Genomic DNA, 13,516 nt, shown 5'->3' on the forward strand with positions numbered 1-13,516 from the left:
TAGAGTTCATCTAGTCTCACCCATGCCCTTACAAAGGTAGAGCCTCAGGCTTATGCCCAGAGATGCCAGTGTCTTGCCTCAAGTCACATAACTTATAGTTAGGTCCACAATTCCCCATCCTGAATGCTTCCTAATCTGCAATGGCTCGGCAAGTACTGTGACTGGAAAAAATACATTTTTTTTTGTCAGTGCAAAGGTTCAGAAGGTCTCAGCTGTTATATCACAGTTTCATAGCAGCTTTTATCAAAGTTCAGCAAGTTATCAATGTGATACTTCCACGTGTAACAAAGCTCTACTGAAAGAAGATAAAAATTGGACTATAGTTCCCTGGGAAATATAGTTCAAAAGAGATAGGAGCATTAGATCATACCACTCTGCTTTTATTTTTCCCTCTTCTTTGTCTAAAACAAAAGATCTATTAAGTGGGATTGTTTTTAGAAACATGATCAGTATCTTGAAAAAGGGATGTATAACCTACATTTTGAAATTATTCACAAGTCAGGACTTTAAAAACTAATTCCAAAGTTTGTATGTTGCTGTTGGTAGTATAAAATGGTACAACCACATTGAAAAACTGTTCAGCAGTTACTTACCAAGTTAAATATGTATATTTACCCTATGATGCAACAATTATACTAGGTATTTCAAAAGAAAACACACGTCCACACAAAGACATAGTATAATAATGTTTATATCAGTTTTATTCATAGTTTTCAAAACTGGGGAATGGCCGAATGCCCATAAATGGGTGAGTGCATAAGTGAAATGTGGTCTACCCAAACAACTGAACTCTTTTTGAGAAGATGATGACACTTGTATACACTTGTGGCCCCCCTTTTTCTTGAAATTTAATGTATTAGGTTCAGGTGTACAACATAGTGATAAAACATCTAAAAACTTAGAATTCTACCTCTCTGTGGGCTTGGTGGAATTCTTTAGCTCATTTGAGCAAGAAATCTGTTGAATAATAGAAAAACTACCAGATCCATTATCCCTGATGATAATAAACAACAGGTTTTACCTGATTTTTAATCTTAAGCAAAATATATTGAGGGTGACATTCTGGAAGGACTGGCTACTAATGGAAGGAAATAGAAAAAGCAAAACTCACACAAGCTGAATAAAAAGGACCACAGAAGGCAACAGTTTTACTGTGTAGGCACTTGTGTTTGGTCACTCTCAGAGAGTGTCGTTTCCTCCGTAACCACAGATGGATCCAGCAGCCTGAAGTGTTCATTTAGGGTGGGCCATGCCTTGAGCATGTTATACATCCTCACACGCAGCCTCATTGAGGGTGCTGATGACATCATCTTCACTCTCCCAGCAGATGACGACAGCGACCTCAACACTTTGGAAGCTTCATTCTGGAAGATGGGTGTTCTGACAGTGTAGAAGATAAAAATTTGCAATCCCTGGCAGAGAGAAAAAGAAGCTTAATGTTAGATAAGTGTTGAGAACAGAATCAGGGAATAGATTTTTTTAAAATATTTTATTTATTTATTTTCAGAGAGAGAGGAGAAGGGAGGGAGAAAGAGAGGGAGAGAAACATCAATGTGTGGTTGTCTCTTGCATGCCCCCTAGTGGGGACCTGGCCTGCAACCCAGGCATGTGCCTTGACAGGGAATCAAACCAGCGACCTTTTGGTTCACAGGCTGGCACTCAGTCCACTGAGCCACACCAGCCAGGGCTCAGGGAATAGATTTTATTTCACCCTGCCACCCACCCTTTTCTCATCACTCACAACCCCCCAAACTTAACAAATTAAGTAGCATCTGTAGTTGAGTAGACAGTATTGTGCCTATGTCTATTTATTGATTTGGACAATATACTGGGGTTATACAAGGTATTATCATTGGGGAAAGCTGGACAAAGAGTACATGGGAGCCCTGTACTATTTTTACAACTGCCTTATATCTTTTTAAATTTAGCAGAAGACACACATCCATTGTTTAAGGGAGTTAGTCAGAAAAGGCAGTGGCAAGGGTACCTGGGATGGAGGGTGAGGAGCTTACAAACATTAAACTCAATGTTAGCAATTCATACAGGCAAGCCACTCTCTACACTGCACTCTACAGACTCCTCATCATTTTCAGTCAAGTCAAATTTATCTAGTGCTCTCCCAATGATTTCTATTTTGAATCAGACTTCCTCCTCAGTACTATTTGAGCAAAGCCAGAAACAACCAACATATCCACTACACACAGTCATCACTATTCTTAGCAACTTAATGAGACAATCACCAAACAATGCAGTTTATGCCACAAAATATATAGAGAAGTATAGGCCATCCTGATATCAAACAAGATGTTAAATGCTGCAAAAAACATATACAAGCATGTTACTTGCACTAGAGTAACTAACAATTTAGTTGAGGAGGTAAGACTTCTAAGTGTAAAAAGTTAATTTTTGAGTACAAGAAGAAATGGAACAAATGAAATTATAAAACAACAATACTTCTATTTTACTTGAGTTATGTTAATAAAGCTAGAATTAAAGTAATCACTTTAAGGATTAAAGCTTATAAATAAATAATCTATGTGGATTGCACCAATGTCAATTTCCCTGGTTTAGCCATATGTTGTAGTTGTATAGGGTGTCATCAGTAGAAGAGCTAGGTGGAGGGCATAGGAACTCTGTACTGTTTTATAAATTCTTATGAGTCCAAGGTTATTACAAAAAAAATTAAGGGATGGTGTGACAATGGGGAGAAACACTCCCCCAAAAGATAAATTTTAAATTGTACTAATAAAACCAGGAGGTAGGAGGCAGCTAAACTGTGTTAATATTATTACCCCCAAAAGGGAGGAATCAATACATACAGTTTTACTCTGGAAATTGAAAACTGTAATCTTACAAATTGTAGTAATGTTTAATGAACAAAGATAATAATTGACAAAATAAAGGTGTTCTAGTTATTAGAGAAGGTTAAGTTAAAGAGAACATCATTTATATAGCACAATATATAAACTAAGGAAAAATCATGGTTAAATGTGAAAAAAGAAAATAAGATGACAAAATAAGGTTATATTAGTTTTGATAGCTAAATAACTAAAAAGGTTATCTTTTTCAACAAAATGAAAATAAATGAGAAAATAATTTTTTAAATCTAAACACATAGGGTCTAAAACAAGATGTCAAGAGCAGTGACACAGCAAACATAAAGATAAAAGAACCAGTAAACTAGATTAAATAAGATCAAATAAACACAAATTAGTAGTTGCTGCATTAACATATGGAAAATCAGATTTGAAGACAAAATGGGACTGAAAGTGACATACCTGTTATATTGATAAAAGGTAAAATGCACCAGAAATATACAACATCCATACATTTCTAGGATCATGATAATACAGCATTAAGTTATGGAAAGATAGTTAAATGTTATAAGAAAAATTGGTAGCAAGATAGCATAAAAAGAAATCTTACACACCTTTCTCAGTCTTTGACGAACAAATTAAAGGCAAATAAGATTTTATAAAAATAATTTGAAAACTAAATCTATTACCTTTAAAAAGTACATATGTGACATATAAACATATTGTCAGAAGGTAATCTTAATAAACATCCAATTGGAAATTTTTTTAAATAATACAAAATATGGAATTTAGGAACTGCTTTTAAGGTTGGAAGTCTGAAGTATAAAGAGTGAACTCCTTTCCTTGCCTCATACAAGTGATTCAGAGATTACACACAAATGATCCTGGTGTAGTGTGGGTACTTTCAAAGAAGGGTAATTTTATTATATTGAAATATAGTTCACTCAGCCAGCTCATGAAAGGAAAGTTAAGACTCCATATCCAGATGGAAAAGTCCTTGTGATATTTTTCATCAGAGCAAAAGGCAATGTTCACCACAGGATGAGGCACAGAATAAAAAGCATGGAGAGAAATTCTGATTTCAAGGTAAGTCTTTCAGAAATAAATCCGTGTTTTATCTTAAAGTTTTGTTACTCCCCTACATAATACACAAGTATAAAAGTATAAAAACAAAAATCCTCTGAGGTCAAACAGAATTATTTTTATCTTTAATCTACCATTTTGGTCATCTATATCACTATTTTTGCCATAATGAAAATCAGAAGATGACCATAATACCTTGTCTAAATGTTTAGTTTCTTATAGTAGATGTTCTCAATATGTTAATAGGATGGTTTCCAAAGGAAAAAATACATAAATCTTCATTTCAAATTTTTAAACAAAGTATGAATAAAATGTTCTTTAAAAGATTTATGATTAAACATATCCTTGAGATAAGACTCAAGGAATAAAAGCATCTTCAGTCCTATGTATAATTGTGTCACACAAAAATACTTCATAAGGTTCTGCTCCTATCAAACGAGCCCTCTTGTAGAATTTTATATATAGGAAAACCAAAAGATTCCACCAAAAACTAGTCAGAACTAAAGAAATGAAGTCAGTAAAGTTGCAGGATACAAAATCAACACATGGAAGCCAGTTGCATTTCTGTACACTAATAACAAACTATCGAGAAGACAAAGAAAACAATTTTATTTACAATAGCACCAAAAACAATGACACATAATCAGTAGTACATTTAACTGAAGAAAGTGAAAGACCTTTACACCTAAAACAATGAAGCATTGAAGAAGACCTAAGGAAGAATAGCCAAAGGAAATGAAATCCGTATCTTGAAGGGATATCTGCACACCCATGATTACTGAAGCATTATTCACCACAACCAATATATGAAAACAACCTAAAAGTCTTTTGATTGGTGAATGATTAAGAAAATGTGCCCTGGCTGGGTGGTTCAGTTGGATGGAGCATTGACTCGTACACCAAAGGGTTGCAGGTTCCATCGCTGGTCATTGCACATACCTAGGTTGGGGGTTCAATCCCTGGTCAGGGTGAGTATGAGAGGCAACAAATCAATGCTTCTCTCACATCAGTATGTGTGTGTGGGTGTGTCCCCCCCTTGATCTAAAATCAATAGACCTATCCTCAGGTAAGGATTAAAAAAAAGAGAGAGAAAGTGTGATATATATATTTTTATAAATAAGTTTATAAATTTATATTATATATGTTTATTATACCTATATAAATAATAGATTACTATTCAGCCATAAAATAGAAAGAAATTCTACCATTTGCAACAACATGAATGAACCTGGAGGGCATTATGACAAGTGAAATAAGTCAGTCAGCGAATGACAAATAATGTATGGTATCACTTATATGTGAATCTTTTTTTAAAAAAGCCAACTTCATAAAAAAAGAATAGAATGCTAGTTGCCAGGAGCTGGAGGGAGGGGGAAATGGGGTAATATAGGTCAAAGAGTACAAATTTTCAGTTATAAAAAGAGTAAGTTCTGAGGGTCTGATGTAAAGCACGGTGACTCTAATTAATCATATGATATTGTACATTTGAAAGCTGCTGAATAGTTAAGCATTCTCACCACAGACTCAAAAAAGTTAACTATGCAAGGAGCATGCACAAAGGGCCCCTGGATGAAGACAATGCTGGGCGGGGAGGACTGAATGTGGAAAGTGGGGCAGGGTAGGGTGGAGGAGAGTAATCTGAGCAAAATGCAGAGAACTGTAATTGAACAATGAAAATTAAAAAATAAGGTTAACTGTGTGATGTGGATTGTTAATTATGTTAATAATCTTGGTGATTATTCTACAATGTATAAGTATATCAAATCATGACATTGTACACTTAATATATGATTATATTTGTCAAATATTTCCATTGATTCCTCAATAAATTTTTTAAAGAAAATATCATAATCTTATAAAATTTTTAAAAGAGAAAGAGAAAATTCAGCCCACCCCACATGGATCCAGTTTCCAGCAATAACTGTAACATTGTCGGTACAACCACAGTGAGGAGCTGCTGTGAACATGCTCTGTGGGAGAAAAGGAAAAGGAGTGTTTCCCAAACTATTTGCCTGACAAAGTCTCTTCTGCACAGAGAGGAGGGACTAATATGATGCAGCCTTACTGCAATGTATTCTATGGCACTTCAGCACAGGAAAGAACATATTAGGTAAGTCATAAAGATCTTTCCTTTGACTTCCCTCAAAGGATTAAAATAGAATCTCCTGAAGGTACAAAGCAATGACCTTCAGGAAGTTTTAAAAGGAGAAAACTTTGATCCAGGGTCTGCTACTTTCAGACTAATCCGTACCTGTGTAGTGTTCAAAAGGCAGAATATGTAGCTGAAGATGATCCTGATGTCTTCATTATCAGTGAGCATAAAGAATGCCAGAATCCAGGTGACTCCAAAAACGACTGCAATAGATAATGTACTAAGAATCTTCTTTAGTGATGAAAACTTTTTTGTGCTAGATAAGAGAAAGAAAAAAAAAACGATGTTCATTCAGTTTTTTCCTTATTAATGCCATTGTTACCCTACTATTTAGAATATATATTCAGCTGCCCATATATACTGTTCATTTAACGATATTATGCCTCTGGTGGAAAAATGATGTTAGACCTATGTCCTGCTGGACACAATCTGATTTAGTAAACTTTATTAAGAAATACAGTGATACCTGTATCAGGCATAAGCAGTTCCTTCAATACTTACAGGCAAATTTCACAAAGAATCAATTATTTCTTTGGAAGAGAATTTTATTTTAGTGATTATTACTACTGGATTAGCTAGTGAGAAATCATTTGGGGAGCACCTGGAACCTTCCCATGATGTAGGCTGATATGGGAATGAAAGGTTATTAAAGTACAGAGTTATCTTCTTCCCTTGATAGTGAGACAATTACAAATATCTCACTTTGACTAGTAAGACATCAGCAACTGTTCTACAAGCAGAGGTTTGAAAGCATTTTTTTATTAGAGTGTGCCTTCTCTTACTGCTCTTTGGAACCCCGAGACCACTGCATTACGAAGCCTGGACTAGTTTAATGCAGGATGAGAGAGCACATGGAACAGAGATGAGTTTTCCCACTGATCAGCCACCACTCAAGACCAACCAGCCACTAGCTACAGGCATGAAAGTGACTCATCCTAGATCATCCATCCACATTTGAGCCAGCCAAAACCAGGGTAACTACCCAACCAACACTCAAACTTATGACAAACAATAAATACTTGTCATTCTAAGCCATGGGGTGGTTTGTTATCCGTGAAAGCTAACTGATACATGAAAGATAACTTGTGAAACAATTAAATTATAACCTGTTTTTTATAGTAACTAAACTAATTTAAGAGCCATGTGCTCTCAGCCAAAATTTACAAAGACAAATCTGGTTGATGCCTGAGGCCAAAATGATAGTTTTGTATAAGAAAAATATAACCTAATTTGCAATTAGTCTGAGAAGACTTCACTGAGATCTTTCTGCATTTCTAATACAACATAGGTTTGAATGATTATCACTGATAATATTTCTCTATATTTCCCCTCTAATGGACTATCATTCATATAGGAAAAATTATATTACTCTTGATCAGTAAATCACATATTTAAGATTATATTCCCACTGATGATAGTAATTTTCACTCATCTACTAATACCAAGTGAATTCATTTGGTAACCCGCAAAGCTCACAGATGTGCTTACAGTAAGTTACTTGGGCTAAGTAGAGTCTTACAAAATTAAAACTGAATTCATAGCCTCATTAGCACTGTGTTTTATCCAGTTTGTACTGTGGGAGGTTGGGGGGGAAGGTATACATATTTAATAGTTTCTGTTTTTTCTCTCTCCAAGTGAAACCATACTATATATATATACATATAAATATACATTGCAATGCTTATTGAGGTCAGAAAGGATATATGAAGGAGAGAAGCAGTCCACATGAAAACTGATAAACCGGAGAGTATGTGCCTCATCTGCAGGGAATGTGGGCTTAGTGTTTGTCTTTTTTTTTTTTTTTTCAAGAAAAAAATATATAGCCCTGGCTGGCGTAGCTCAGTGGATTGAGCACGGGCTGGGAACCAAAGTGTCCCAGGTTCGATTCCCAGCCAGGGTACATTCCTGGGTTGCAGGCCATAACCCCCAGCAACCGCACATTGATGTTTCTCTATCTCCCTCCCTTCCCTCTCTAAAAAATAAATAAATAAGTAAAATATTAAAAAAAAAGATTAAAAAAAAAAGAAAAAATATATTTTAAGTGAAATTCCCTATTATTATATGTTCACAAGTAATTAAAAAATATAAGGCCATTATGTGATTCAAGCAACACATGTAAAACACAGCCTATAGCTATTAGTTTATAAAATGAAAATACAGCTTCTATTCACAACCCTATTTCTTTCTTTTTATAAACAATGTTATTTTATTTCAGAATAATGCAAAGTTTTAAGGCAAATACCAAAGATGCAAAGGAGCTCTAAAAAGATAGCTTAATAATATCATTATTGAAACAACAAAGTAAAATTGTTAACCAATTTATTGGCTCTTAAATTCATCAACCCTTGCAGTCTAGATTTTACATGTTCTAATAGCTTTCATTATATATCTACTTAAAATACCTATAGCATGTAGGTAAAATATGCTATACCTATATAATGCAGCAAAGATTGTTTCAATAAAATTCCAATAATAATATAACATAAGTGTAACTAGATATTATAAGACTAACAAAAGCACTTCAGTATTCTTGGTGTTAAAAAAATCAAGTAATTGCTTAATATCATATTTACAAAATTTCCTTCAGTAATCATCTCTGTGAGGAAAAACAAAGATAACACACAATCCTAGATTTCACAGAGTAATTAATTTGTGTGTTATTAACTTGTATAATCAACTCGAGGAGCAAAATTTGACATGCATGAAACAATAAATGAAAAATGAACTACTGAATGATGGAGTTTCATGAGATAAAGACCTCAGTGAAGGCCACCCAAGTGGAAGAGGAAGAAGAGGAGGGAATGGGCTGGGACTGAACAAAAGGTCTGGGAATAGACTGAGAAGTCCATCCAGGGAGGAGAAAGATAAATGGGTAAAATTGGAAAATGTCCATTTATATTTCCTGTTTTAAAACAAACACAAAATAAATACCAAGACTAAAGAACAGGATAACATAAAGAGCTTAAGATAAATACCTCTGAAATGCTTATTCTTAAGGATGCATAATCCTTTTATTGGGGGATTTGCTTTAATTTTATATAAGCAGAGATTTTCTGATTTGAAGAAATATTGTATTATTTTTTCAAAATTCAGGCTCTGAAGTTGGGTAATGTTTGTGTCTTGGTTCCACCACTTACTGACTGTGTGAGTTACTTAATGTCACCACTTTCAAGTTTATTTACTTATAAAACAGAGAGAAAAAGAAAGAGTGCCTGCCCTTCCAGGTTGAGGTAAATTAGATAATTCATGTAAAATATTAAGCACAATGCTTAGCACAAAATACAATCTTAATAAACAATAGCCATAGAATGGCTTTCCAAACACAGGCACAACCCTATCATTTCTTTATTCAAGTCTGATTTATTGAGTGTTTGGGAGAAATTTGGGATGAGTTTTTTAGCTGGGCTCATACAGCACAGCTGTGTGCTATGCGACGCAGCAGACCCACACACGTTGCTAATGATGGAAAATGGGAAGATCCACTTTCTGAGACAAAATTTAAGAGAGAAGTCTGTTCTGCAAACCGGATGCCCCTCCATTGTCCCAGAGTCTGGAACTCCTCTGGGAAGTGTGGATGTATTACGGCACTTATCGTGTGCTCAACGAGTCGTGTCTGGAGCTTCCCATTCACTGGGAATCTTACCTTGTCAGATTCTGGTTATTCTTCCACAGCACTTTGACTGTAATGACAATAAATATAACAACATTGATGATGAGGATAATGGTCACAGGTAGAATGAGTGACCACAACAATGGACTTCTTATAAAATCATTGTCATCCAAAACTGCCAGCCAGCAACTGTGGAGAGAAAAGGAATTATTTCAGAAAACCAAGAAAGGTATACACATTTCTCCTTATTGTTATCATTGTTGACATTCATTCCCCTGAAAGAGAATATCCCTTTGCAACCTATATATTTGAGACGACGTGCAAGAATTCAACCTACTAGAAAAAGGAAACGTATTGGTTCTGCTGTATTCCTCTGTGAAACAGTATTGGCTAGTGGAGAGAAAATGGGCTTTTGAGGCAGGCAGTCCCAAATTTAAATGTCACTTTCTTTTCGCTTACTAGGTGTCTCTTTTGTTTTATTTTTGAATATGTAGCACATCTAGATGGCTCAAAATTTAAATGGTGCAAACATTCATAGAGAGACAAGCCACCTCTGACAATTATCCATAGTCACCTAGTGTCTGTCTCCAGTGGGAATCAATGTTTCTTGTGCATTCTCCCAGATTTAGGCTGTGGATACACCAGCAAATGTGTGTTTTTCCCCTGATGTTCAAACAAATGATAGCATATGATACTTCTTTGGCTTACTTAGCAACATACCTCCGAGATCATTCCTTGCCAGAATATAAAATGATTGCCTTCATTACTTTTCAAAGCTACATATTATTCCATTATTTTGTTATACCATAGATCATTTAAAACCTTGTCTTAATTGGCATTTTAAAAGGTTTAATGTTTTAAAGTGTTTGAGTAGTTATTTAACCTCATTGCCTCAATTTTTGTTTTGTTGTTGCTCTTTTTGGTGGTGGTTTGGTGGTGTATCCTTCTCATTGGTGAGGTGTGATAATAATCTCCTGGCATTATGGTAAGAATTAATTAATTCATTTAATAAATATTACAGAGTATGCTATGTGCCAGACACCATTCCAGATACCAAAATATTAGCAGTGAACAAAAAACAAAATCCCTTCTTTAGTGAATTTATTCTATCACAGAGAAACAGGTAAAACTAACAAATAAATGAAGTACATACAATTCAGATGGTGCCAAGTGCTGTAGAGAAAAATAAAGCAGGTAATACAGGTACGTATTACTGTGTGGGGGTGGGGAGGAGAGTCTATTTTAGTACAGTGGTCAGGAAAAGCCTTATGGGGGAAAAATAATAGTTAAGAAAAGGTTTGAAGTAGATGAGGGTGAAGGGGACTCCAGGCATGGGAAACAGCAAGTGTAAAGGACCTGAGTTGAGAGCTTATGGAACAGCAAAGAGGCCAGAGTGGCTAGAACAAAGGAGGTAGATGGGATTAGTGAAAAGATGTAAATTATGTCAGGGCTTTATAGATGACTGTATGCACTCTCAGCAAGAAAGAGAAACCTGATATAATGTGTTGAGTTTTAAAAGAATTACTCTAGCTGCATGCAAAGATAAGAGAAAATGCATGCATGCAACAGTAGGAAATCCACTAGGAGTTAACTGCAATAATCTAGTGGTTTGGACCAGGGGAAGAGATGTTAAGAAATAGTCTGGTTCCAACTAATTCAAAAGAACATAAGCACCCCTATGTTCATTGTAGTGTTATTTACAATTGCCAAGATCTGAAAGCATCCCAAGTGTCCATCAGTATATGAGTGTATAAAAAAGCTGTGGTACAGTTACACAATAGATAATACTTGTCCATAAAAAAGAAGGAACTCTTACCCTTTGCGATAGCATGGATGAACCTGGAGAGCATTATGCTAAATGAGACAATGAGAGAAAGACAAGTACCATATGATTTCACTAATATGTGGAATCTAATGAACGAAATAAACTAACAAACGAAATAGAAATAGACTCATAGATAGAGAACACACTGACAGCTGTCAGAAGTGAGGGGGTGTGTGGGACTGGGAGAAAAAGGTAAAAGGATTAAGCAAAACAAAACAAAACACATAGACGCAGACAACAGCATGGTGATACCCAAAGGGAAGAGGGCAGAGGGAGGTAGAAGAGGGTAAAGGAGGACAAATGGTGATAGAAAGACACTTGACTTGGGATATTAAACATATGATGCAATGAACTGATGTATTACAGAATTGTATACCTGAAACCTATATAATTTTATTAACCAATAAATTCAATTTATAAAAAGGAAAAAATATAGTCTAGTTACAGATAAACCAGGTCTGTCGGGAAAAAGTCCAACCATTGTTAATATAACAAAAATGGTTTACGTGACATCAGTGTAACCTAGCAGCCAAGGAGAGTGGACTGAAATGCATGTGCGTGAACAATGATGACTACACTGTACTAGTCAGTGGGGGCAGTAGATGCCATTGACTGATCATGTGTATTGTGTGGCCATTGCATTCAAAATGACTAAGCAAGTAGAACAATAAATCTGTATCAAATTTTATATTAAGCTTGAACATTCCTCCATGAAAACTATTTGGATGATTCAGAGGGCCACAGCTATGAGCAACTGGTGATAGGCAGCTTCATCATGACAATGTGCCCACTCGTGCATCATGTCCCGTGCAGAGTTCTTTGGCAAAACATCAAATCACCCAAGTGACTCAACCCCCTACAGCCCAGATTTGACACCCTGCAACTTCTAGCTTTTCCCAAAACTAAAATCACCTTTGAAAGGGAAGAGATTTAAGACCATCAATAAGATTCAGGAAAATACAACAGGGTAGCTGATGGCAATTGGGAGAACTGTGTGAGGTCCCAAGGTGCCTGCTTTGAAAGGAACAGATGTCATTGTCCTATGTACAATGTTTCTTATATCTTGTAATCTTCAATAAATGTCTCTATTTTTCATAATACATGGCTGGATACTTTCTAAGCAGACCTCATATTTATAAGTAAAGCAAGATGATTTATTTTATTGGTAGGTTGGATGTGAGATATAGGAGAATTAAGGATGACTCCAAACTCTGGCCTCAGTGCCTGGAAGAATGGAATTACCATTAACTAAGATGCAGAAGATGATGGGAAGGGCAGGTTTGGGAGGGACGACCAGGAGAAGTCTTATCAGACAGCCAACTGGAGGTGTCAAGTAGGCACTTGGGTATTGATGTGAGAAGGCCTGGAATATATTTGACATTCAATTAATGTATGTTTTCCTTCCCCTATAAGTAAAACATTGTTATACAAAAGTTAAAGGATTTCTAAACTGTTTTGCTTTGGACTGTTGTTTTAGTTTAAATTATGACAAATCATATTTCTAATCTGAATGATCTTCAAGAAAACTGTAATGATGTTCAAGTCTCTACAGTGAATTAAAAAGTGAAAAGGAGTGTCTCCAACCCATTGATACATAGACTAGGCCCATCCTTAAATAAAACAGTGAGAGTGAACAAGTTTATCTTCAGGACTTCTGTTTTCCCTTTCCTTTCATCTGTAACTGGAGAACAACTCGTCTGTCCTCCATCTCACGTTTCCCTACACAGAAGAAATGAGGGCACTTGGCTAAGAATTTAATGAAATCTTGAGGAAAAGTACTTTCAAATCTCAAGAAACTTCTTTAGTAACTAAGAAAGTGGCCACCAAAAGTCTTAAATGAAAAAGATGAATACATTTCTTTGCCAGACAGCCTAAAGAAACACAGTTTAAAAAGAGAGGAAAATATCAAGAAAGAAAAGGAATAATCCAGCTCTACTGGATAAAGGAGACTTCCAGATTATGAAACAAACAGACAAGTATTTATCCATATCTGTATGTCTTGAGTTGTTTAAACTTTAGGTGATAAAATT

General features: G+C 35.5%; 1 protein-coding gene across 2 annotated transcripts in view; it reads right to left on the reverse strand.

Annotated features, from left to right (window-relative positions):
- Nucleotides 1-675: 675 nt before the first annotated feature.
- The window catches only part of ADGRG7 (adhesion G protein-coupled receptor G7), a 63,940-nt gene continuing 51,099 nt past the window's right edge, over nt 676-13,516 (reverse strand). For both annotated transcript variants that reach the window (XM_045851985.1, XM_045851986.1), the window contains exons 14-16: nt 9,695-9,850; nt 6,151-6,307; nt 676-1,412 (exon numbers count right to left, since the gene is read on the reverse strand). In XM_045851985.1, coding sequence (XP_045707941.1) covers nt 1,149-1,412; nt 6,151-6,307; nt 9,695-9,850 — 577 coding nt within the window. In that variant the 3' untranslated portion in view covers nt 676-1,148. The remainder of the gene's footprint in view (nt 1,413-6,150; nt 6,308-9,694; nt 9,851-13,516) is intronic.

This window comes from Phyllostomus hastatus, unplaced genomic scaffold (genome assembly GCF_019186645.2).
Source record: "Phyllostomus hastatus isolate PE091 unplaced genomic scaffold, TTU_PhHast_1.1 phas_contig_86, whole genome shotgun sequence".
NCBI lineage: Eukaryota > Metazoa > Chordata > Mammalia > Chiroptera > Phyllostomidae > Phyllostomus > Phyllostomus hastatus.